Here is a 25,041-nt window from a genome sequence, read left to right as displayed (position 1 = left end):
GTTTTTCCTCAGCCAGCACAAAAACTTATGTGCATGAAGCATCAACACTGGTGCTGGAAACTATCGAAAATGGTATTAAGAGGTAAGTGCCACAATGATCATTATAACTATTTATAATAGTTAGAATAGAAAACTAATCTAACACGACCCTTAACCTAAATATTAGTTTTATCTATAGTCTAGTCTAGTCTATGGTCTATAGTCTAGTCTATAGTCTAGTCTATAGTCTAGTCTATAGTCTAGTCTATAGTCTAGTCTATAGTCTAGTCTATAGTCTAGTCTATAGTCTAGTCTATAGTCTAGTCTATAGTCTAGTCTATAGTCTAGGTCTAATAGTTCTAGCTATAGTCTAGTCTATAGTCTAGTCTATAGTCTAGTCTATAGTCTAGTCATAGTCTAGTCTATAGTCTAGTCTATAGTCTAGTCTAGTCTAGTCTAGTCTATAGTCTAGTCTATAGTCTAGTCTATAGTCTAGTCTATAGTCTAGTCTATAGTCTAGTCTATAGTCTAGTCTATAGTCTAGTCTATAGTCTAGTCTTAGTCTAGTCTATAGTCTAGTCTATAGTCTAGTCTATAGTTCTAGTCTATAGTCTAGTCTATAGTCTAGTCTATAGTCTAGTCTATAGTCTAGTCTATAGTCTAGTCTATAGCTAGTCTATATAGTCTAGTCTATAGTCTAGCTATAGTCTAGTCTATAGTCTAGTCTATAGTCTAGTCTATAGTCTAGTCTATAGTCTAGTCTATAGTCTAGTCTATAGTCTAGTCTATAGACTATAGACTATAGACTAGACTATAGACTAGACTATAGACTAGACTATAGACTAGACTATAGGACTAGACTATAGACTAGACTATAGACTAGACTAGACTATAGACTAGACTATAGACTAGTCTATAGTCTAGTCTATATTATCATTATAGACTAGTCTATAGTCTAGTCTATAGTCTAGTCTATAGTCTAGTCTATAGTCTAGTCTATTAGTCTAGTCTATAGTCTAGTCTATAGTCTAGTCTATAGTCTAGTCTATAGTCTAGTCTATAGTCTAGTCTATAGTCTAGTCTATAGTCTAGTCTATAGTCTAGTCTATAGTCTAGTCTATAGTCTAGTCTATAGTCTAGTCTATAGTCTAGTCTATAGTCTAGTCTATAGTCTAGTCTATAGTCTAGTCTATAGTAGTCTTCTAGTCTATAGTCTAGTCTATAGTCTAGTCTATAGTCTAGTCTATAGTCTAGTCTATAGTCTAGTCTATAGTCTAGTCTATAGTCTAGTCTATAGTCTAGTCTATAGTCTAGTCTAGTCTAGACTATAGACTAGACTATAGACTAGACTATAGACTAGACTAGACTATAGACTAGACTATAGACTAGACTATAGACTAGACTATAGACTAGACTAGACTATAGACTAGACTATAGACTAGACTATAGACTAGACTATAGACTAGTCTATAGTCTAGTCTATAGTCTAGTCTATAGTCTAGTCTATAGTCTAGTCTATAGTCTAGTCTATAGTCTAGTCTATAGTCTAGTCTATAGTCTAGTCTATAGTCTAGTCTATAGTCTAGTCTATAGTCTAGTCTATAGTCTAGTCTATAGTCTAGTCTATAGTCTAGTCTATAGTCTAGTCTATAGTCTAGTCTATAGTCTAGTCTATAGTCTAGTCTATAGTCTAGTCTATAGTCTAGTCTATAGTCTAGTCTATAGTCTAGTCTATAGTCTAGTCTATAGTCTAGTCTATAGTCTAGTCTATAGTCTAGTCTATAGTCTAGTCTAGTCTATAGTCTAGTCTATAGTCTAGTCTATAGTCTAGTCTATAGTCTAGTCTATAGTCTAGTCTATAGTCTAGTCTATAGTCTAGTCTATAGTCTAGTCTATAGTCTAGTCTATAGTCTAGTCTATAGTCTAGTCTATAGTCTAGTCTATAGTCTAGTCTATAGTCTAGTCTATAGTCTAGTCTATAGTCTAGTCTATAGTCTAGTCTATAGTCTAGTCTATAGTCTAGTCTATAGTCTAGTCTATAGTCTAGTCTATAGTCTAGTCTATAGTCTTGTATAGTCTAGTCTATAGTCTAGTCTATAGTCTAGTCTATAGTCCAGTCGTTTAGTCTATAGTCTATATAGTCTAGTCTATAGTCTAGTCTATAGTCTAGTCTATAGTCTAGTCTATAGTCTAGTCTATAGTCTAGTCTATAGTCTAGTCTATAGTCTAGTCTATAGTCTAGTCTATAGTCTAGTCTATAGTCTAGTCTATAGTCTAGTCTATAGTCTAGTCTATAGTCTAGTCTATAGTCTAGTCTATAGTCTAGTCTATAGTCTAGTCTATAGTCTAGTCTATAGTCTAGTCTATAGTCTAGTCTATAGTCTAGTCTATAGTCTAGTCTATAGTCTATAGTCTATAGTCTAGTCTAGTCTAGTCTATAGTCTAGTCTATAGTCTAGTCTATAGTCTAGTATAGTCTAGTCTATAGTCTAGTCTATAGTCTAGTCTATAGTCTAGTCTATAGTCTAGTCTATAGTCTAGTCTATAGTCTAGTCTATAGTCTAGTCTATAGTCTAGTCTATAGTCTAGTCTATAGTCTAGTCTATAGTCTAGTCTATAGTCTAGTCTATAGTCTAGTCTATAGTCTAGTCTATAGTCTAGTCTATAGTCTAGTCTATAGTCTAGTCTATAGTCTAGTCTATCTAGTCTATAGTCTAGTATAGTCTGTCTATAGTCTAGTCTTCTGTCTAGTCTAGTAGTTATAGTCTATAGTCTCTAGTCTATAGTCTAGTCTATCGTCTAGTCTAGTCTAGTCGATAGTAGTCTAGTCTAGGTCTATAGTCTAGTCTATAGTAGTCTAAGTCTGTTTATAGTCTAGTCTATAGTCTAGTCTATTAGTCTAGTCTCTAGTCTAGTCTATAGTCTAGTCTATAGTCGGTCTATTTAGTCTAGTCTATAGTCTAGTTATATAGTCTAGTCTATAGCTCCTCTACGGCAGAGTCATCGAAATGTCTGGCTTTCCGAAAAACTCTATTTATATTACTTAACAATTAAATTCTGAAAATTTTTTTAACGTTATTTCGAAAAATAACTAAGTAAATTTAATTTCTCCTTTAGACACTTTATTGTTCCTCTGAATATTGCACACGTCCCAGATGGCGTCGTAAAGGCACAAAAATTACACATTTACAATGATCATACCTTTATTGCCAAGCATTTAAGCGGGTAAGGTAGTTATAACTAAAACTTTTTATTAAGGTTATGCTTAATTACAACTCAGAATGCCTTAAATACTATGGGTTCACATTATTTCGCAAAAAAGCTTTAACGTTATAAAGCTCTTAATTTGACTAGGATCATTAATATATTGTTACAACTTGTTTAAATAATGTGAACGCCGATTTAATGGTTTTTAAAATACTATCGATTTTTCAAAAAATGTTAAATAATTATTTTAGAAGCGGCTTGCAATGTTCTATATGTATGAAATCAATACCTCGACGACCCGGTAAACAGGGTTATGAGGTCGTGACTGTCATTTAATTTGTCACAAACAATGTCATGTCCGTGCACCACAAGCATGTCCCAATCCAACTGTACTCTCTATGGAATTGTAAGTATTTAATGTTCTTTTTGCTATATTGTTTAGAACTTTTTAAACTAATGTAAAAGGACAATAAACAGAAGAATTTGATTCAGAATCTGATTCAAATTGTGGAAAAAGATATACAAATTTTTTCAAAATCTCTCAGATCAGCTTTAATAGGTCCTAGTTCAGTTCTGGTCCAGTTCTAGTTCAGTTCTAGTCAGTTCTAGTACAGTTCTAGTTCAGTTCTAGTTCAGTTCAGTTCAGTTAGTTCAGTTCTAGTTCAGTTCTAGTCTAGTTCAGTTCTAGTAGTTCAGTTCTAGTCAGTTAGTTCAGTTCTAGTTCAGTTTAGTTCAGTTCTAGTCAGTTCTAGTTCAGTTTTAGTTCAGTTTAGTTTATTAGTTTCTAGTTCAGTTCTAGTTCAGTTCTAGTTCAGTTCTAGTTCAGTAGTTCAGTTCTAGTTCTAGTTCAGTTCTAGTTCAGTTCTAGTTCAGTTCTAGTTCAGTTCTAGTTCAGTTCATAGTTCAGTTCTAGTTCAGTTCTAGTTCAGTTCTTTTTCTAGTTAGTTAGTCAGTTCTAGTTCAGTTCTAGTTCAGTTCTAGTTCAGTTCTAGTTCAGTTCTAGTTCAGTTCTAGTTCAGTTCTAGTTCAGTTCTAGTTCAGTTCTAGTTCAGTTCTAGTTCAGTTCTAGTTCAGTTCTAGTTCAGTTCTAGTTCAGTTCTAGTTCAGTTCTAGTTCAGTTCTAGTTCAGTTCTAGTTCAGTTCTAGTTCAGTTCTAGTTCAGTTCTAGTTCAGTTCTAGTTCAGTTCTAGTTTAGTCAGTTCTAGTTCAGTTCTAGTTCAGTTCTAGTTCAGTTCTAGTTCAGTTCTAGTTCAGTTCTAGTTCAGTTCTAGTTCAGTTCTAGTTCAGTTCTAGTTCAGTTCTAGTTCAGTTCTAGTTCAGTTCTAGTTCAGTTCTAGTTCAGTTCTAGTTCAGTTCTGTTCAGTTCTAGTTCAGTTCTAGTTCAGTTCTAGTTCAGTTCTAGTTCAGTTCTAGTTCAGTTCTAGTTCAGTTCTAGTTCAGTTCTAGTTCAGTTCTAGTAGTTCAGTTCTAGTTCAGTTCTAGTTCAGTTCTAGTTCAGTTCTAGTTCAGTTCTAGTTCAGTTCTAGTTCAGTTCTAGTTCAGTTCTAGTTCAGTTCTAGTTCAGTTCTAGTCAGTTCTAGTTCATCTAGTTCAGTTCTAGTTCAGTTCTAGTTCAGTTCTAGTTCAGTTCTAGTTCAGTTCTAGTTCAGTTCTAGTTCAGTTCTAGTTCAGTTCTAGTTCAGTTCTAGTTCAGTTCTAGTTCAGTTCTAGTTCAGTTCTAGTTCAGTTCTAGTTCAGTTCTAGTTCAGTTCTAGTTCAGTTCTAGTTCAGTTCTAGTTCAGTTCTAGTTCAGTTCTAGTTCAGTTCTAGTTCAGTTCTAGTTCAGTTCTAGTTCAGTTCTAGTTCAGTTCTAGTTCAGTTCTAGTTCAGTTCTAGTTCAGTTCTAGTTCAGCTCTAGTTCAGTTCTAGTTCAGTTCTAGTTCAGTTCTAGTTCAGTTCTAGTTCAGTTCTAGTTCAGTTCTAGTTCAGTTCTAGTTCAGTTCTAGTTCAGTTCTAGTTCAGTTCTAGTTCAGTTCTAGTTCAGTTCTAGTTCAGTTCTAGTTCAGTTCTATTCAGTTCTAGTTCAGTTCTAATTCAGTTCTAATTCAGTTCTAGTTCAGTTCTAGTTCAGTTCTAGTTCAGTTCTAGTTCTAGTTCAGTTCTAGTTCAGTTCTAGTTCAGTTCTAGTTCAGTTCTAGTTCAGTTCTAGTTCAGTTCTAGTTCAGTTCTAGTTCAGTTCTAGTTCAGTTCTAGTTCAGTTCTAGTTCAGTTCTAGTTCAGTTCTAGTTCAGTTCTAGTTCAGTTCTAGTTCAGTTCTAGTTCAGTTCTAATTCAGTTCTCAGTTCTAGTTCGTTCTAGTTCAGTTCTAGTTCAGTTCTAGTTCAGTTCTAGTTCAGTTCTAGTTCTAGTTCAGTTCTAGTTCAGTTCTAGTTCAGTTCTAGTTCAGTTCTAGTTCAGTTCTAGTTCAGTTCTAGTTCAGTTCTAGTTCAGTTCTAGTTCAGTTCTAGTTCAGTTCTAGTTCAGTTCTAGTTCAGTTCTAGTTCAGTTCTAGTTCAGTTCTAGTTCAGTTCTAGTTCAGTTCTAGTTCAGTTCTAGTTCAGTTCTAGTTCAGTTCTAGTTCAGTTCTAGTTCAGTTCTAGTTCAGTTCTAGTTCAGTTCTAGTTCAGTTCTAGTTCAGTTCTAGTTCAGTTCTAGTTCAGTTCTAGTTCAGCTCTAGTTCAGTTCTAGTTCAGTTCTAGTTCAGTTCTAGTTCAGTTCTAGTTCAGTTCTAGTTCAGTTCTAGTTCAGTTCTAGTTCAGTTCTAGTTCAGTTCTAGTTCAGTTCTAATTCAGTTCTAATTCAGTTCTAGTTCAGTTCTAGTTCAGTTCTAGTTCAGTTCTAGTTCAGTTCTAGTTCAGTTCTAGTTCTAGTTCAGTTCTAGTTCAGTTCTAGTTCAGTTCTAGTTCAGTTCTAGTTCAGTTCTAGTTCAGTTCTAGTTCAGTTCTAGTTCAGTTCTAGTTCAGTTCTTGTTCAGTTCTAGTTCAGTTCTAGTTCAGTTCTAGTTCAGTTCTAGTTCAGTTCTAGTTCAGTTCTAGTTCAGTTCTAGTTCAGTTCTACTTCAGTTGTAGTTCTGTTCTAGCTCTATTGTAGTTCAGTTAGAGGTCAGTTCTTTGACTATTTTATTGTCTTTTTAGAAATCTTTACTAACACTTTTTTATTTACTCATTATAATTATGAACTAATTTAATTATTTTAATTTTTAAACTTTTCTTTTATTTCTTTTTTTATTATATTTAAACAAACAAATTTAATGGTATTAAATAAAAAGGGCCTCATTTCCGGTACTCACAGAACAAGATTTACATTTAGTTAATTTAGCTAAATAATCGTAATTTTAATTATTATTCATTTTACATTTATTTTCTTAAACAAACAATAAAACCAAAAATCTTTATTTAAGTTTAATTATTAAAAGGAAAGCTTTTGATATAAAAGCTTTTCGTAGAAAAACCAGTTAATTTAAAATATTGTAAAGAAAAAATTATGTAATTGTTTAAAATATATAGAAATGCTTCTAATACTTTTGAGTATAAAAACATATTAGTTTTGATTTGATTTGCTTAGATTTGGGAATTATTAAAAGAAATAAAAAAATTCATAAAAAAGCTTTTTTTATAAAATGTATATTGCCTATAATTTGTATAACTTTAAAGCTCAGTAAAAGCACCTAGTTTTTTAAAGCTTTTTAAAAGTTCTTGCTAAAATTTTTATTTCAAAAGTTTTTGTTTTCAAATGTTTTTATTTTAATATAAATTTCCTAATTTTTATTCTTTTAAGCTTTATCTATTGTCATGTAAAAGCTTTTTATTATTAAATTACATTTTCAATATTATGACTCTAATTTCTTATAATAGTGCATAAATCCTTTAATTTTTTTTAATTTTGAAAAAAAAAAAAAAACTTTCTTTTTTTAAAAAGCTTTTTACAAGTTTTCACTTAAAACAAATATAATTTGTTTAATTTTAATATAAATGTTAAAAGTTATTTATATTTCATATAAAAAGTCCAATATTTACAGTAATGCTTAAATATCCAAAAAGCTTTTATTCAAAATGCCCTAAAGGCAGCTTTTTTTCTCTAAAAGTTTAATTTAAACCTTAAAATTATTTCAAATATTGCTTTAAGCTAAATTTGTAAAAAGCTTTTTTATTACTTAAAGCTTTTTTCATAATAAATTAAACTAGTTATTAAATCTCTACCTTTATTACCCATTTCTCTTCCTTTTTTTCTATTTGTCTTTTATATACAAATTTTCTTTAAATGCCTTCTCAAAACCCCTTTTTACAACAGGATCTTCAAAGTTTAGTATAAATTCGAATTTTGTATTTCTTTTAAAATTCTTTAGCCACAAATCTACCAAAAACTAAATCAATTTTAAATCTTTAAAATAAATTTTTACTTAAAAATCTATTATGTCTTAAGAAATCCCCCAAAACGTCCATTTAAAAAGTTTTTTGTTTGTTAAATACGTCGTCGTATAGAAGAATTTTTGTCGAAAAGCTGGGTAAGAAGAATTCGTTATTTGCATGTCGTTCATAAAAGAAAGTTTATTGTTTTTCTTGTGATTTGTTTTGAAATTTAATCCAAAATAACAGCATGTTTGAATTTTGCCTTTAATCCCAATCAAATCAATTGTTAAACTCTTCGCAAACGACTTGGCTACAGAAAACTTTCATTGAGAGAGATTTGTCTATAGAAAACTCATTTCGGAAAAGAGTTGTCTATAGCAAACATTTTCTAGTTCAGTTCTAGTTGAGTTCTAGTTCAGTTCTAGTTCAGTTCTAATTCAGTTCTAGTTCAGTTCTAGTTCAGTTCTAGTTCAGTTCTAGTTCAGTTCTAGTTTAGTTCTAGTTCAGTTCTAGTTCTAGTTCAGTTCTAGTTCAGTTCTAGTTCCGTTCTAGTTCCGTTCTAGTTCAGTTCTAGTTCAGTTCTAGTTCAGTTCGAGTTCAGTTCTAGTTCAGTTCTAGTTCAGTTCTAGTTCTAGTTCAGTTCTAGTTCTGTTCTGTTCTGTTCTGTTCTGTTCTGTTCTAGTTCTGTTCTAGTTCTGTTCTAGTTCTGTTCTAGTTCTGTTCTAGTTCTGTTCTAGTCTAGTTCTGTTCTAGTTCTGTTCTAGTTCTGTTCTAGTTCTGTTCTAGTTCTGTTCTAGTTCTGTTCTAGTTCAGTTCTAGTTCAGTTCTAGTTCAGTTCTAGTTCTGTTCTAGTTCTGTTCTAGTTATGTTCTAGTTATGTTCTAGTTCTGTTCTAGTTCTGTTCTAGTTCCGTTCTAGTTCAGTTCTAGTTTTGTTCTAGTTATGTTCTAGTTCTGTTCTAGTTATGTTCTAGTTCTGTTCTAGTTATGTTCTAGTTATGTTCTAGTTCTGTTCTAGTTCTGTTCTAGTTCCGTTCTAGTTCAGTTCTAGTTATGTTCTAGTTCTGTTCTAGTTATGTTCTAGTTATGTTCTAGTTCTGTTCTAGTTCTGTTCTAGTTCCGTTCTAGTTCAGTTCTAGTTCAGATTTCTGCGGAAGTGAGTTACCTGTAAAGACACTCTCTTCTAAAGAAAATTATTTCTTTCGGTAAAAGTATGTCTGTCAGTCGTTTGGAATCTGTTCTAATTCTCCATCTTCTTAACTTTGTAAAATATTTCAAAAATTGCATTTTTATACAAAATTTTCTGTGAGTTTCTTTGATCCGGATTATGTTTTAACGCTTAAAATGTTTAAAGCTTCAATAATATTTAAAATATTTGTTAAAATGTTTTATTCTTCTTGTTAAGATATTCTGATCATTTTCTTAAAAAATTTCGATTTCTTTATTCTTCGATAACGCAGAACTGCATGTAATTGCTTTAAGTTGTTTATTAAATTTTTTATTTTTTAATATTTTTTTAATTATTTCTTGGGCTGATTAATTTTCGTTACTTTTTAAATTTTATTCAATTATTTTAATTATTTTAATAGAATACTAATTATTATATTTCAATCTCTTTACAGAACAAAACTTAATTCAGCAGCAGCAGATAGAAGCATTAGAAAATTATGAACAAATTAAAATAAACAAATTATTTAAATATAATTAATAAAAATAATTTTAATATAAAAACTAACGAATAAATGAAAAAAAAAAAAAAACAATAAAAGTTCTCTCTATTACTTTTTTAAGTAAATAAACAATAAATTAATAAATGTAAACAAAAGCCTCTTAAAATGATGCCTTATTTCCCTAACACCGCAGCAAAGAGGAGAAGAAACAACGCAAAAGCAATTCGCCTTTTAGCAGGAATTATATTCAGAAATTTGGCATCATTTCGAACAACAAATAATCGCACATGGAACCAATAATAAGAATAATAATAATAAACTACATAATTTTCTTAACGAATTTTAAAATCTACAATAAATTATTAATAAAAAAAAACTAAAATTAAACTATATTTATGTTTAAATGTTGTCTATTGAATCCTTTTGTATAATTAATTCATAATTTTTGTTATTTAACCAATAATCATTTTTCTCTTAATCTTCCTTATTATTAAATAACATATAAAAGTGGCAATATATATTTTTTATTATTTGTAATTTTAATTATATTTTTAATAATATTTTTCTGTCTTGTAATTTGTGATTATTATTTTTTTTTAACTGTAAATAACTTAAATATTTTATAATCTCATTTTATTCTTTATAATTCTTGGTAAAAGTTGCGAAAATTTAGTAATAACAAATTTATATGAAAAATGTTAACGATAAAACAAAAACAAACAAAAAATAATAATTTGTTAATTAGTTTTCTTTTTGCTAAGAATGAAATAAATCAAAAAAATGAAATTAAAAAAAGAATAAAAAAAAGTTAAAAATAATATTTAATAAAAATGGTGGTTTACGATAAACAACAAACAAAATTTTGAAATTTTATTTTGAAAATGATTTTGTAAGGAGTCAGGTTCATGACAAATTTTTTAATAGAAAATTGTGTCCCAAACTCATGATTTAACAAATTTTCCAAAGAAGATCATGTTTAGTTCAGTTCTAGTTTAGCTCCTCTACTGTTATAGTTCAGTTCTTAATTCAGTTTTAGCACAGTTTTAGTTCTGTTCTAGTTCTGTTCTAGTTCTGCTCTAGTGCTGTTCTAGTTCTGTTCTAGTTCTGTTTTAGTTCTGTTCTGTTCTAGTTCTGTTCTAGTTCTGTTCTACTTCTGTTCTAGTTCTGTTCTAGTTCTGTTCTAGTTCTGTTCTAGTTCTGTTCTAGTTCTGTTCTAGTTCTGTTCTAGTTCTGTTCTAGTTCTGTTCTAGTTCTGTTCTAGTTCTAGTTCTGTTCTAGTTCTGTTCTGTTCTGTTCTGTTCTGTTCTGTTCTAGTTCTGTTCTAGTTCTGTTCTAGTTCTGTTCTAGTTCTGTTCTAGTTCTGTTCTAGTTCTATTCTAGTTCTGTTCTACTTCAGTTCTAGTTCTGTTCTAGTTCAGTTCTAGTTCTGTTCTAGTTCTGTTCTAGTTCAGTTCTAGTTCTGTTCTAGTTCTGTTCTAGTTCTGTTCTAGTTCAGTTCTAGTTCTGTTCTAGTTCAGTTCTAGTTCTAGTCTGTTCTAGTTCTAGTTCTGTTCTAGTTCTAGTTCTAGTTCTGTTCTAGTTCTGTTCTAGTTCTGTTCTAGTTCTGTTCTAGTTCTGTTCTAGTTCTGTTCTAGTTCTGTTCTAGTTCTGTTCTAGTTCTGTTCTAGTTCTGTTCTAGTTCTGTTCTAGTTCTGTTCTAGTTCTGTTCTAGTTCTGTTCTAGTTCTGTTCTAGTTCTGTTCTAGTTCTGTTCTAGTTCTGTTCTAGTTCTGTTCTAGTTGTTCTAGTTCTGTTCTGTTCTAGTTGTGTTCTAGTTGTAGTTCTAGTTCTGTTCTGTTCTAGTTGTGTTCTAGTCTGTTCTAGTTCTGTTCTAGTTCTGTTCTAGTTCTGTTCTAGTTCTGTTCTAGTTCTGTTCTAGTTCTGTTCTAGTTCTGTTCTAGTTCTGTTCTAGTTCTGTTCTAGTTCTGTTCTAGTTCTGTTCTAGTTCTGTTCTAGTTCTGTTCTAGTTCTGTTCTAGTTCTGTTCTAGTTCTGTTCTAGTTCTGTTCTAGTTCTGTTCTAGTTCTGTTCTAGTTCTGTTCTAGTTCTGTTCTAGTTCTGTTCTAGTTCTGTTCTAGTTCTGTTCTAGTTCTGTTCTAGTTCTGTTTAGTTGTTCTAGTTCTGTTCTAGTTCTTTTCTAGTTCTGTTTTTAGTTCTGTTTTCTAGTTCTGTTCTAGTTCTGTTCTAGTTCTGTTCTAGTTCTGTTCTAGTCAGTTCTAGTTCTGTTCTAGTTCTGTTCTAGTTCTGTTTTAGTTATGTTCTAGTTATGTTCTAGTTAGTTCTAGTTCTGTTCTAGTTCTGTTCTGGTTATGTTTTAGTTGTGTTCTAGTTGTGTTCTAGTTGTGTTCTAGTTGTGTTTAGCTGTATTCTAGTTCTGTTCTAGTTTGTTCTAGTTCTGTTCTAGTTCTGTTCTAGTTCTGGTTCTAGTTCTGTTGTAGTTCTGTTCTAGTTCTGTCTAGTTCTGTTCTAGTTCTGTTCTAATTTCTGTTCTAGTTGTGTTCTAGTTGTGTTCTAGTTCTGTTCTAGTTCTGTTCTAGTTCTGTGCTAGTTCCGTTCTGTTCTAGTTCTGTTCTAGTTTTGTTCTAGTTCTGTTCTAGTTCTGTTCAAGTTCTGTTCTAGTTCTGTTAAAGTTTACTTTTAGATCTACATATATTAGTTTAGTTCAAGTTCTGTTCTATTTCTATATTAGTTCCGTTCTAGTTCTGTTCTAGTTCAGTTTTTGTTCAATTTCAGTCCAGTTTAAGTTTACTTCTAGTTCTATATTAGTTCAGTTCAAGTTCTGTTCTAGTTCAGTGCAGTTTTCGTTCAGTTGTGGTTTAGTTTAAGAAATGTTTGCTTAATTTTTAATAACTTTAACAAGAAGTGAAAGTATTTTTGTTAAAATTATGTTTAAAAAGAATAATATTCATTAGTATAGACAAATTAATAAGTTTTCTAATCTTACTCTGGCAATGCTGTTTGTTTACAGTATTTTAGCTGAGACAGCAACCAGGAAATTAACAGCTGTTTGAAATTGTTAATATGCAGGCGAGACTACACCGCAATGACAATAGTTACGAATGGTGAATAAGAAAAACAAGCAAACACTGAACATACTAAACAAATGTTTATGTTTTAGAGTTGTATATAAAAGTATTAACAAATAATTTATAAATTTTCTTATTGTTTAGAAAAATTAAAAAGACAATAAGAATTATTGTGAATTATAATTAAATTGCAAAAAATATTTTGTGAATTTTTGGTACTAATTTAAAAATTATTTTAAGAAGTTTGTAAAAGTACTATAATTATTCTACTACCTTTTTTAGCTTTGGTGCCAGCAAGGGAAATTCTTGTTTCTCATTTGCTGTCAAAAATTCGAGACGTTCGCGTACTGGGTTTCGCACGACGACGACGACAGACAACAAAAAAGAAAAATTGTATTTTAGAAGTAAAGAAAAAAAGTTGATTTTTTATTAATAAAAAAACGTAGTAGAGTGAAATTTTGTGTTTTTATTAAAAATTAAAGCGAATAAAATGCAAAGCAAAAGAATTAATACAAATTAAAACAAAACGTAAAGCTGGAAAATGTTTTTTTCACAGTGTAAAGCTAAAAATTAAAGCATTTTTTTGTGTAAAAGAAGTTAAAGTAAGTGGCAGTGATGAGAAAGAAAGAAGTTTTTCAATATTATAAGTTTTTTTGTTAAAGTTGACGTCGCCCTTGTTTTTTTTTTTTGTTTGTGTTGTTTTTGTGGCTAAGAAGGCGAGTTATTCGGTGGTACGTTATGTGTCGTCTGTGGCTGTAAAAAAAAGTATTTAAAGAAAATTTACAAAAAATTAAAGTTAATAAATAAATTTTAACAAAAATTGGGCAAAAATTTAACAGATTATGGTTAATTTAAAAAATTTTCAATTATTAAGTTGCGAGAGTGTGTGTGAACTGTGTTTTTGTTGGGTTGGCGTGTCCACTTTGTTTAGTTGTTTAGACACGCACGCCCCAGCTTTAACCCCCTTTTTTGGAGAAAAAAAACAACAACTACTTTAATTAAATTTATTTATTTAATAAAAATTTATTTAAAAATCACAATTTTTTCAATTCTGGCAAATTTTTTGTTTTCAAAGAGAAGTGTCAAGGTAAATGAGAGAAAAAGCAAAAAAATTTCTTTACAAAGAACGAAAGTCTAAAAAAACAACTTTAATAAAAGAGAAAAACAACAACAATAATAACAAGAAATTGTGGCCACTTGTTTTGCCTGTTTTAATTAAAAAAAGCCAAAAGTATAAAAAATAAATAAAATAAAAATAAAATTAAAATTGTCTTCTTCTTTTTTAATGTGTGTGAAAAAAACAACAAAAAAATGACGACGCCTTAGAAAAAAAATATAAATAAAACAACAACTAACATGATTTAACTAATTAAAAACAAAAATAACAACAATTTGCAACCACTTGTCTGACAGCAAGCAAAAAACAAAAACAAGAGAAAAAACAAAATGTCAAAAGCATTTAAGTGAAAAAAAAACAACAAAGTGTCGTAAAAATCTTGACAAATTAACAAAATAAATTGTTAAATAATAACAAAAATTATAAAAAATATTCTTTAAATAAATAAATAAAATTTACAAAAATCTATAAAAATAAGAATATAGCACAACTACAACAAAAAGAAATTATGCAATTTTTTTTTTATCAGCAAATAAAAAATTATGTAAAAAACCAACAAAAACAAATTAAATCTTGTATTGAAACAATAACAAAAACTTTGAATAATTACTTAACCTACAGCTGTTTTTTAAACTAATCCCCCAAATGTGTTCCAAGTACATTATAGCCTTTCAAGAAATATTAAGTTTATCAGTGAAATAGTGGAATTTAAACATTAAAAAAGAAACCTTTTCCTAAACCACTCCTATCTCCGTCCTATATTGTGTTCCCATAAATCCTTTCAAGTATTATCAAGTCTATCTGTTTCTCAATGTAAATTATAAGCTAAACAGAAGCTTTTTTGCCAATTCTTAAGCAAAACTTCTCCGGTCAGACGGCAGTTGCATCTTTTTGGTTAAAACTTTCTTCCAGTCTTTCTTGTGAAAACAAAAACTATTAAATCTTTTTAAGAAATATCAAACCCCTCAAAGAATCTGTTCAGATTATAAACAAAATTGTTGTCATTGTGGCAAACCTCTTTTTCTTCAAAGAAAATCTAAGGCGATTGTTGTTATTATCTTCTGCAGCCAATCGGCAGATGTGTCTTTTTTTTTAAAAGCAGATTTTATATAACTTTGTTTAAATTAAAAACCCAAAAAGAATTGTTTTCTGAATTCTTATGGAACACTCTTGGAAATGTTATTAAAGTCTCCGGCCATGCCACAGGTTTGTTAGAGAATACAATTTTGGTTCAGTATTAGTTATAGTTCAGTTCTTGTTCAGTTCTAGTTCAGTTCTAGTTCAGTTCTAGTTCAGTTCTAGTTCAGTTCTAGTTCAGTTCTAGTTCAGTTCTAGTTCAGTTCTAGTTCAGTTCTAGTTCAGTTCTAGTTCAGTTCTAGTTCAGTCAGTTCTAGTTCAGTTCTAGTTCAGTTCTAGTTCAGTTCTAGTTCAGTTCTAGTTCAGTTCTAGTTCAGTTCTAGTTCAGTTCTAGTTCAGTTCTAGTTCAGTTCTAGTTCAGTCTAGTTCAGTTCTAGTTCAGTTCTAGTTCAGTTCTAGTTCAGTTCTAGTTCAGTTCTAGTTCAGTTCTAGTTCAGTTCTAGTTCAGTTCTAGTTCAGTTCTAGTTCAGTTCTAGTTCAGTTCTAGTTCAGTTCTAGTTCAGTTCTAGTTCAGTTCTAGTTCAGTTCTAGTTCAGTTCTAGTTCAGTTCTAGTTCAGTTCTAGTTCAGTTCTAGTTCAGTTCTAGTTCAGTTCTAGTTCAGTTCTAGTTCAGTTCTAGTTCAGTTCTAGTTCAGTTCTAGTTCAGTTCTAGTTCAGTTCTAGTTCAGTTCTAGTTCAGTTCTAGTTCAGTTCTAGTTCAGTTCTAGTTCAGTTCTAGTTCAGTTCTAGTTCAGTTCTAGTTCAGTTCTAGTTCAGTTCTAGTTCAGTTCTAGTTCAGTTCTAGTTCAGTTAGTTCAGTTCTAGTTCAGTTCTAGTTCAGTTCTAGTTCAGTTCTAATTCAGTTCTAGTTCAGTTCTAGTTCAGTTCTAGTTCAGTTCTAGTTCAGTTCTAGTTCAGTTCTAGTTCAGTTCTAGTTCAGTTCTTGTCAGTTCTAGTCAGTTCTAGTTCAGTTCTAGTTCAGTTCTAGTTCAGTTCTAGTTCAGTTCTAGTTCAGTTCTAGTTCAGTTCTAGTTCAGTTCTAGTTCAGTTGTAGTTCAGTTCTAGTTCAGTTCTAGTTCAGTTCTAGTTCAGTTCTAGTTCAGTTTCTAGTTCAGTTCTAGTTCAGTTCTAGTTCAGTTCTAGTTCAGTTCTAGTTCAGTTCTAGTTCAGTTCTAGTTCAGTTCTTGTTCAGTTCTAGTTCAGTTCTATATCATTTCTAGTTTAATTGTAGTGCAGTTCTAGTTTATTTCTAGTTCAGTTCTAGTTCAGCTGTTGTTCACTTTTCCCAATATTCCACTTTTTAAGAAAATCTTTAGCATTTGCCATTATTAACTTCTCCGACCAAATGACACAAGTAATTTTTTGTTCAAAAATCTTTTCTTTTTAATAAAAAAAACTCTTTTTCTTCAAACAGTTCCCTGTCTAATTGTTGTCTGTGAAAGTGTTTACCCTTAAACTAAAACCATAATAACAACAACAGCAACATTTAACTATAAACAATTAAAAATTCTAAAAAAAACAGTTTGTGTATTGTGTTCCATCGTTCGGCTAAAATTTAAACCAATAGAAAACAAAAAGAAACTTAAAATTAAACGTCGTTTCGACATCTTCCACATAATTATTTTCATCCTGTTAACATCTTTAAACTTCTATCCTGACAAAATCTAAAGAAAAATGGCTCATCACAATGCAAATCTTTTGAGTTCGGATATATCACGTCGTAATCCACAAGATGAATATGAGCTTATACAGAAAATTGGTTCCGGCACTTATGGCGATGTTTATAAGGTAAGTTTGGTGAACCTTTTTTGTATTTTTTTGAATGTTATTGGAATTTTTGCAAAAAGTATTGTAAATGAATATGAATATTTTAACTAATATAGAAACTTACTGCAAGTGTTTCGTTTAAAGATCCTTTTCGACGTGTTTTTTTAAGTAAAATTTTAAAAAATTGAAAACTTATGTTTATTTTTTATGCTTATACATTATTAAATTCATAACCAAGTGGCCAATAGCGAATTTGGTCCCTAATTTACCGCACTGTATGACCTATGTGTGTCGTAGCTTATTAATGGAGAGTACCTCGATCTACTTAAAACGTTTGTAGGTGTTGTTAGCAAAATAACCGATATCGTAAAATGACAGAATATATTGTCGAGGAAGGTTTCAGATACGATCTGAAGATAGCCGGGCATTCTACAAAGGAAATGCAATAGCCAGTGGTTAGATAGCTCTACTAGATAGCTCTTGGCATAGTGTTTGCACATACATATATAGTCCGGTGTTAGTCAATTCACAAGAGGAGGTGATTGTTAGTTGTGGTCTCTAGTTCTACCTGTTTTCGATAATGACCACCATGAGCTAAGGCAGTCAAGGCTGGTGCTCAGTTAAAGCACTCAAGAAACTTAACTCAATCTGCTGATATCAGATGGCGGATTTTGTAACGTTGGTATATTTTGGATCTTATACGTCTGTAAGCGTTTTTGATTCTGCTGGAAACTGCGACTTCAGAGATGCTTGCTGATATCAGATGGGGGATCTTGTAACGTTGGTATATTTTGGATCTTCTACGTCTGCAAGCCTTGTTGATTCTGCTGGAAATAGCGGCTTCATAGATGCTTTCATCTACATTATTAGATAACAGTTTTGCATAAATTTTCTCTGCTTGTTGGGAGTGTCAACATCAGCGACACAGTTACAGCAATAACGCTACTTTAGTTAAAGGTTAAGGAGGCATATGTATCATAAGAAATTGCCACTCCACTTCCAGACTATAGGATCTATTGTGGTTCCTTTTATAGAAATGATGTTTTAAAGCTAGATAAACAAAGTGACGAGAATAATGAAAACAGTTCGATTTTCAAGGGCTTATACTAAGTCGATTCTTTAAAGAATGAAATATGAAAGACTCTCAGTATCCCTAGAACACCCAGTTAAAGAAATGACTGAGCTCGTCATGTTACCTATTAGCCAACTATTTCAAATTGAGTTTCTGTATTCTAGGAAAGTGGCAAATTATTAGCTCAATTGTCTCTAGATCTTTTGCATCTTGGCATAGCCTGCAATAGTCTGGTATAGTACTGTCCTACTTCCTGACAAAAGCTCTAATTGAGCAATGCTTCATTACAATCCCTATCAGTATCTTAGGCTGCGTCTAACTAGCCCTATAAGTATCTTGGTAGCTCCCAGTGTTGGAAGGTTTTTAATATTGGACAATCCATTCCACTTTTCTAGGACTAATTGATGATGTCACTGATTCTCTGGAATATAAACCTACAATAGTAACGGATGGGTAATTACATCATCCTTTTTTTGTCATCTATGTGTAGATTCGACCGCAATCTTATTACCATGCTTATAACAGTGCTCCGACACCCATTACAGTGTAATGGTAAATAGTTTTATAATGTCCCTAAGGACAATTCTACAATCTACAGCCAGACATGCAAATGCTCTAAGAGCAGCTTGATTATTGTAAAAAATAGTCGCAAGTGACCCTAGATTGAAATGATTCCGTATCAATTCTGTCGTTTTTTAGCGGGGGATTTTGTAGCCGCCCTAACTAAGGGAACAGACGCTACCAAATTGAGGTCATTCATGGTCGATAGGCAACCGAAGATGTTCATTTACCCCAAAGCCGCTCTTAACATAGCACACAGACGCTGTGAGGTATGGCAAGGTTAGTTCTTGGTTCACATCCTTTAAATCCTCAAAATCCTTTAAATTATATTAAAATATCATAAACAATGACTTCAGACTTAAACTTCTTCTTGTTTTGTGTGATTTCTGCATTGTAGCTGTGTGTCATGTGTTCTCAAAAGTGTCTCAACAATTTTTTATAGAAAAAATAATATTGTAAAATACATATTGTAATATTATATATTTAAGTACATATCAACCATCCATATAAGTAATGGATGTTTATTCTTATCTTCAGGTTTTTCATTCTACTCATTAAATCTACCATGTGTCGCATCTATTACTGCACGCAACAAAACAAACTTAAGATCTGGGTTTTTAAAAAAAAAATCTATAAATCCTAATGAATATATATATAAAAAAAACATACATTGTGTTGAAGATTTTATTACTCATATTTGTACAATGTTGTATTCCAGTTCTGTTTCTGACACATAATATTTTTTTCAAATTTGTAAAATTTTTCTATATAAACAATTCAACCATATGAATGTCTACAATTTTTTTTTCTTCCACATAACAAACGCGAAATGGTTTATTGAATATTCAATAGCAGCAGCAGCAGCATCACAAAAGTATTCAAATACTAAGCGTTGCACAAACGCATTCTTATACACACATGTTTCAACTTGAGAGGAGGACACGAGTTTGTTTGTACTATATATGAAATGTATGTTTGGTATTTGTATAAATATTTCAAAATTCTTATTTTCAGTATTACGTTTTTTTTTTCCAATAATTTTTCTGCTTTTTATTCTACTTGCATTTTAAAATTGATGAAAACCCTCTTTAGCAGATTTGTTTTTTTTTTTTTTCGTTTGTTCTCTTCTTCTTTATGATGTGATTTTTTATTCTTCAGTTTTTTTTTGTATGTTTTTTTATATGTGTTTATGAATGAAATTTTTGTGAATAAAATTTATTTTATTTTTTTGAACTTTTTTTTTCATATACTTGAAAATAAATTGTGAATCGTGTCGTTGTTACTGTTGGTTTTTGGTGACTCTACTATATGAATATGAATAATGGAACGTTGGCATAAATTGATTTTTAAGATTAGAATTTTTCTTACTTACATACATACGTTTTTGTTGGTTGAATGAAATGAAATTTTGTTTAGTAGAAGTGAATAATTTATTAGAGATTTTTTATTAAGAAAATATTATATATAAAAAGATTAAAAAATTGCTGTAAATTGTCGAGGGTTTAAGCAGATTTTGACAGATTTTCTGGATTTTAAACAGGAAACATATTTGGTAGAATTGTTAAAGAAGTAGATCCCGAATGCATTTCAGAGGACAGACAGATAGGTAGCTGGATAGGCAGGCAAACAAAGAGACAGACAGACAGACAGACAGACAAACAGACAGACATACAAACAGACAGACAGACAGACAGACAGACAGACAGATAGATAGATAGATAGATAGATAGATAGATAGATAGATAGATAGATAGATAGATAGATAGATAGATAGATAGATAGATAGATAGATAGATAGATAGATAGATAGATAGATAGATAGATAGATAGATAGATAGATAGATAGACAGATAGATAGATAGATAGATAGATAGATAGATAGATAGATAGATAGATAGATAGATAGATAGATAGATAGATAGATAGATAGATAGATAGATAGATAGATAGATAGATAGATAGATAGATAGATAGATAGATAGATAGATAGATAGATAGATAGATAGATAGATAGATAGATAGATAGATAGATAGATAGATAGATAGATAGATAGATAGATAGATAGATAGATATAGATAGATAGATAGATAGATAGATAGATAGATAGATAGATAGATAGATAGATAGATAGATAGATAGATAGATAGATAGATAGATAGATAGATAGATAGATAGATAGATAGATAGATAGATAGATAGATAGATAGATAGATAGATAGATAGATAGATAGATAGATAGATAGATAGATAGATAGATAGATAGATAGATAGATAGATAGATAGATAGATAGATAGATAGATAGATAGATAGATAGATAGATAGATAGATAGATAGATAGATAGATAGATAGATAGATTAGATAGATAGATAGATAGATAGATAGATAGATAGATAGATAGATAGATAGATAGATAGATAGATAGATAGATAGATAGATAGATAGATAGATAGATAGATAGATAGATAGATAGATAGATAGATAGATAGATAGATAGATAGATAGATAGATAGATAGATAGATAGATAAGATAGATAGATAGATAGATAGATAGATAGATAGATAGATAGATAGATAGATAGATAGATAGATAGATAGATAGATAGATAGATAGATAGATAGATAGATAGATAGATAGATAGATAGATAGATAGATAGATAGATAGATAGATAGATAGATAGATAGATAGATAGATAGATAGGTAGATAGATAGATAGATAGATAGATAGATAGATAGATAGATAGATAGATAGATAGATAGATAGATAGATAGATACTTAAAGACAGACGGATGGTTTGAACGAACATAGCTCAATCGACTACGTAGGATCCAGAATATATGATTAAACTATGACCATAAAGCATTACTATCGAAGTAGAAGGCATAAAGAATTGTCACTTCTCCTCGCTATAGTCCCATTTCTTGGTAAAAGATGCAATTGAACAATGATCATTTAATATCCATATCAGAGTTCTTAGTCAAGTTCTGTTCAGTCTAATTAGTATTCAGGTTGCGTTTCGAGTAAGAACTTGACATAACACATTACAATCCAACCTAATATTCTAGGACTTGTTGCTAGTCTCAAGGTGTTTATCGAAGTCCATCTGGAGAAATTGGTTTTTAATCCGTTTCTTTTATCTGTACATTCTCTTTTATCTGTAAACGCTATATTCGAGGGGTTAATACTCCTATCTGAGACCTTAGTCAACTTCTAACCAATCTTATTAGTATTCTAGTTGTGTTCGGATTGGAAGCTGGTCATAAGGCTTTAAAACCTTATGATCTCAACCTACTATTCCAAGACCAAGGTTGCGGAATCTATTGAAGTTCATGCTGGTTTCACAGCCAAGAACTTCCCATAGCAGTCTATTCCTTACTAATAACCAGTTAATAATAAACAAATTGCAATCCAACCTACTATTCCTGAACAATCAATTAGCTTCACAGAACCTTTCACATTTCATCCTGTAATAGTTTCATGTCCGGTCTATTTAGGACCAGATTCGATCCCTGTCTTGCTAGATCGATCTCCATCACTATAGGTTTAATCATCTTTCACATAATCTACCTCAGAGCACTTCAGCCTGACTTCCTACATAAATTATCACAGCAGACTCCAATAGAGTCAGATCAAATTATCAGTTATGATTTTGTATATATCGCTGGGTTCTTGAAAGCTTGGTAAATAGTGCATGTATTCGGAAAACTGAAGGAATTTCTTAGTAGATGATATTCATGCAACGTTATCTGTTCCGTTACTCTCTAGAGCGCCTCGGGCTAGAAAGCTTGGTAAACATTGCATTTGTCTGAGAGTCTGATTTTTTAACCTCTGTCTGCAATATAAATACCTACATCTGTATCAGGTTTCATACTTTATCTATCAGTAAAAACTGTACAATAAAAGTTTACCGCTTTCGGCTAGATAGCTTGATTGCTTTCGTTTGGGATTCCGAAATATTTTCTTATATATCTGTCTGCAATATAAATACCTCCATCTGTATCGGGTCCTGTCAGTAAACACTGTACAATAGTTTGTCGCTTCCGGCTAGAAAGCTTGATTGCTTTCGTTTGGGATTCCGAAATATTTTCTTATATCTCTGTCTGCAATATAAATACCTCCATCTGTATCGGGTTTCATACTTGATCTATCAGTAAACACTTTACAATAGTTTACCGCTTTCGGCTAGATAGCTTGGTAAACATTGCATTCGTCTGGAAGTCTAAAGGATTATCTTCAAGTTCCACCCTAGATCTATCAGTAAACACTGTACAAAAGTTTATCGCTTCCACGTCTATCTGATGCAATGAATCCCCACATCTGAGTGATTCCAGAAACTTTTCAATCTTAATATTGTTTGAGGCTCCCTCTATGACTATTATTGACGCTATCTATTCTGGTATATTAAACTCCGTATATACCTTAGCTCCTCATCCAGGGAACACCTTATTGTAGACTCTTTTGAAAGTTGCTTTTGTTATTCCTTCCATGACAACCCTTTCTATATTTTCCCTCTTTCATTATTCTTTTATTCGTCGTCAGCACTTGAGATAAAAGCAAGTGATCACATTATGATTATTATTGAATTCTTAAATATACGAAATATAAATATTATAACATCTAAACAAACAAATGCAGCTACATATATAATGTTGCATATACATTTCTCTTTGTTTGCCCATATTTGTAAGTCTGTCAGTTGATACGTCCGTCCATCCGTTTGTCTGTCTGTCCGTTGGTTTGTTTGTTTATTTGTCTGCATAATCGTATGCATCGCAACTTGTGAATTTTCTTCTTTTTGTACCCGTTCTCTCTGTGTATGTGTGTGGTATGTGTTTATGTTTTTTTTTATTCTGTTGTTGGTTCCAATTTACAATTTGTTGTTATTTGCACATAAATATTAAACTCATCATCATCAACAACATTTTGTGTTGCGTCTGTCGGCATTTGTCGATTTTGTTTGTTTGGCTGTTTGTTCATCTCTTGTTTTAGAATTTTGTCGGTCTGTTGGCAGAGTTATCAGAAATTTATGATACAGCTGATATTTAACAGTATTTTCTTCAGAGGACAGGTCATTGATTGAGAGTATTTCTATTAATGGTTTCTTCGCATGATCAGATCATTTCGATGATATTCATTATAGATCTTTTCGTACTTCTATGTCGGTCTATTAAGCTTCTTCGAGAAAGGATATGATATCCATTTTGACGCCAAGAATAGATCTTGTTGATTTTTATATCGAATGATCAGATCTGTTGATCTTCATTATAGATCTTGTCGACTTCTATGTCGGTCTATTAAACTTCTTCGAATGATCAGAAAGAATATGATCTCCATTTTGACCCCATGAATAGATCTTGTCGATTTTTATGTTGGTATTTAATTGTTCTTACAGAAGGACTCGAATCATACCAAGTACGAGATTGTCTGCTCAAAAATTGCTGTATTAACCGGTTTTCGGACACAATATTAATGAAATGCTAGAAAGTAACGAGGAGGTATCAGGCTTACAGGAGTTTCTTTAGTTTACTTAAACGGATGACATTTATAAGAAATCGAATGGCAGAACTGTCAAGAGTGCCGAGAATTTAGATCACCTCCTTTGGGTTAGTGTTCTAGTTTGTCGTTGTCGCGGCTTCGATTCCCACCAGAGACACTGGTAGAGGAGAGTACAACAGCCTCGATGTAGACCTATGTATATTTCTTCGGATTTGATGATCCTCAAACTAACTTTAGAGCAGACTTTGGCATTCAGAACGCCATGATTGCACTGAGTATATCAAAAAATACGATTAATACGACCTGCAGTTGGGATTAGAGATGGGGTAACGAATGAATGGAAACTTAGAATATATAATGTTTAGAACTCTCTTGCTCGGATTAGGACAATACATCTATCTATTTGCATTTGATAGAAGGTCGATAAAAGTCTGGATACATTATTTGTTAGATTTTATTTGTATACTTTATTCCATCTCCCCCTGTATATGATTTGAATATATAAATTTCAGTTTATATTTATCCATCCATATTTTTTTTCTTTTTCGTCCAGCCTATATCTATGTCTATATTTGTTTATCTGACTTTTTACATGTGTGTGTACAAGAATTGCAATTTACTAGCTCGTCCGTCCTGCCCTTTTTTACAACGACGACTATATAGCGACGTAATGCGATTATTTCTTGTTGGATTTTATTTATTACTTTTTTTCTAAAAAAAAATTTTTCCATTTCTTTTTTTCCAAAGCTTTTTACTTGGCTTGCAAATTTGTTTCTTCCCTTTACTGAATTGGTTTTTCTGTAGTTTTTCTACCGTTTTTTGTTGTTGTTGTTGGTTTGAAACAACTGCTGATTCGGTGGTGTTGTATATTGAGTTCATTTGTGGCTACAAAGTTCATTTCATCATCGTCAGCATCAACATCATCATCATCATCTTCAAGCTGTACAACAAGAGAAATATTTTGTTTCCCTTTTTTCTTTCATATTGTATTAGTTTTCCTTGTTGCTGCTGTAGTACATTTGATGAAATATTTGAAATGCCTCAGACATTCAAACCCTCGGGTTTTAAAAATTAAACTACATCTGTATGTAAAACAACTTTCTGATTTGTTTTTCCACATTTAGCTCTTTCTCTCCAACTTTAGGTTGAACTCTTTTTTTCTTTAATTCTGTTTTTTTATACACTAACTGCAGACATGTCTATTAAGTGCCAAAAGGTTATTATACAGAATATGGTTATTACAAGTATATACTATAGAATATATAACTACAAATGTTTAAAAATTTTTTGTATTAACCCTAGTAATGGATTCCTTTTGGCTGTATGTTTAGGTAAATACCGAGTCTGCAGGAAATGTCAAGTTAAAATTAGATTATTAAAGTTGACTTTTTCATTTAGTGGGGGTTAAAGAGACATGATTTTTCATACTTTTGTTGTTAGTTATAAATACAATGTTGATTTTTGTAATAATATAAAGTTATTGTTTGTAAAAGGGTTTTTTAAGTTGACTTTCGTAATTAGAGGTGTTGTTTGCATTAAAGGAGGAAATAAAGAAAACTCTAAAGGGCTTGAAAACATTTTGTAATAATAAAAGCTCAAAAAGCTTTCAGGAAACATTTAACGAA

General features: G+C 31.1%; 1 protein-coding gene and 1 long non-coding RNA gene across 2 annotated transcripts in view; both read left to right on the top strand.

The window, feature by feature from the left end:
* LOC119610969 overlaps positions 1-9,322 on the top strand; it is a 39,690-nt gene extending 30,368 nt beyond the window's left edge. Inside the window, 5 exon segments of the mRNA XM_037966395.1 lie at positions 1-82; positions 3,096-3,203; positions 3,437-3,501; positions 3,504-3,591; positions 9,174-9,322. The exon segment at positions 1-82 is cut by the window's left edge and continues 75 nt beyond it. Of these exon segments, the coding sequence (XP_037822323.1) occupies positions 1-82; positions 3,096-3,203; positions 3,437-3,501; positions 3,504-3,591; positions 9,174-9,222 (392 nt within the window). The 3' untranslated portion in view covers positions 9,223-9,322.
* Positions 9,323-12,614: 3,292 nt separating this feature from the next.
* The window catches only part of LOC119610970, a 56,298-nt gene continuing 43,871 nt past the window's right edge, over positions 12,615-25,041 (top strand). The window contains exons 1-2 of the long non-coding RNA XR_005232029.1: positions 12,615-12,886; positions 15,932-16,305. This is a non-coding gene — a long non-coding RNA (uncharacterized LOC119610970). The remainder of the gene's footprint in view (positions 12,887-15,931; positions 16,306-25,041) is intronic.

This window comes from Lucilia sericata, unplaced genomic scaffold, assembly GCF_015586225.1.
Source record: "Lucilia sericata isolate MDLA Ls3-8-SP2 unplaced genomic scaffold, ASM1558622v1 Contig001327F_arrow, whole genome shotgun sequence".
Classification (NCBI taxonomy): Eukaryota; Metazoa; Arthropoda; class Insecta; order Diptera; family Calliphoridae; genus Lucilia; species Lucilia sericata.
The sequence above is the reverse complement of the archived record's forward strand: the minus strand, read 5'-3'. Positions and strand labels throughout refer to the sequence as shown.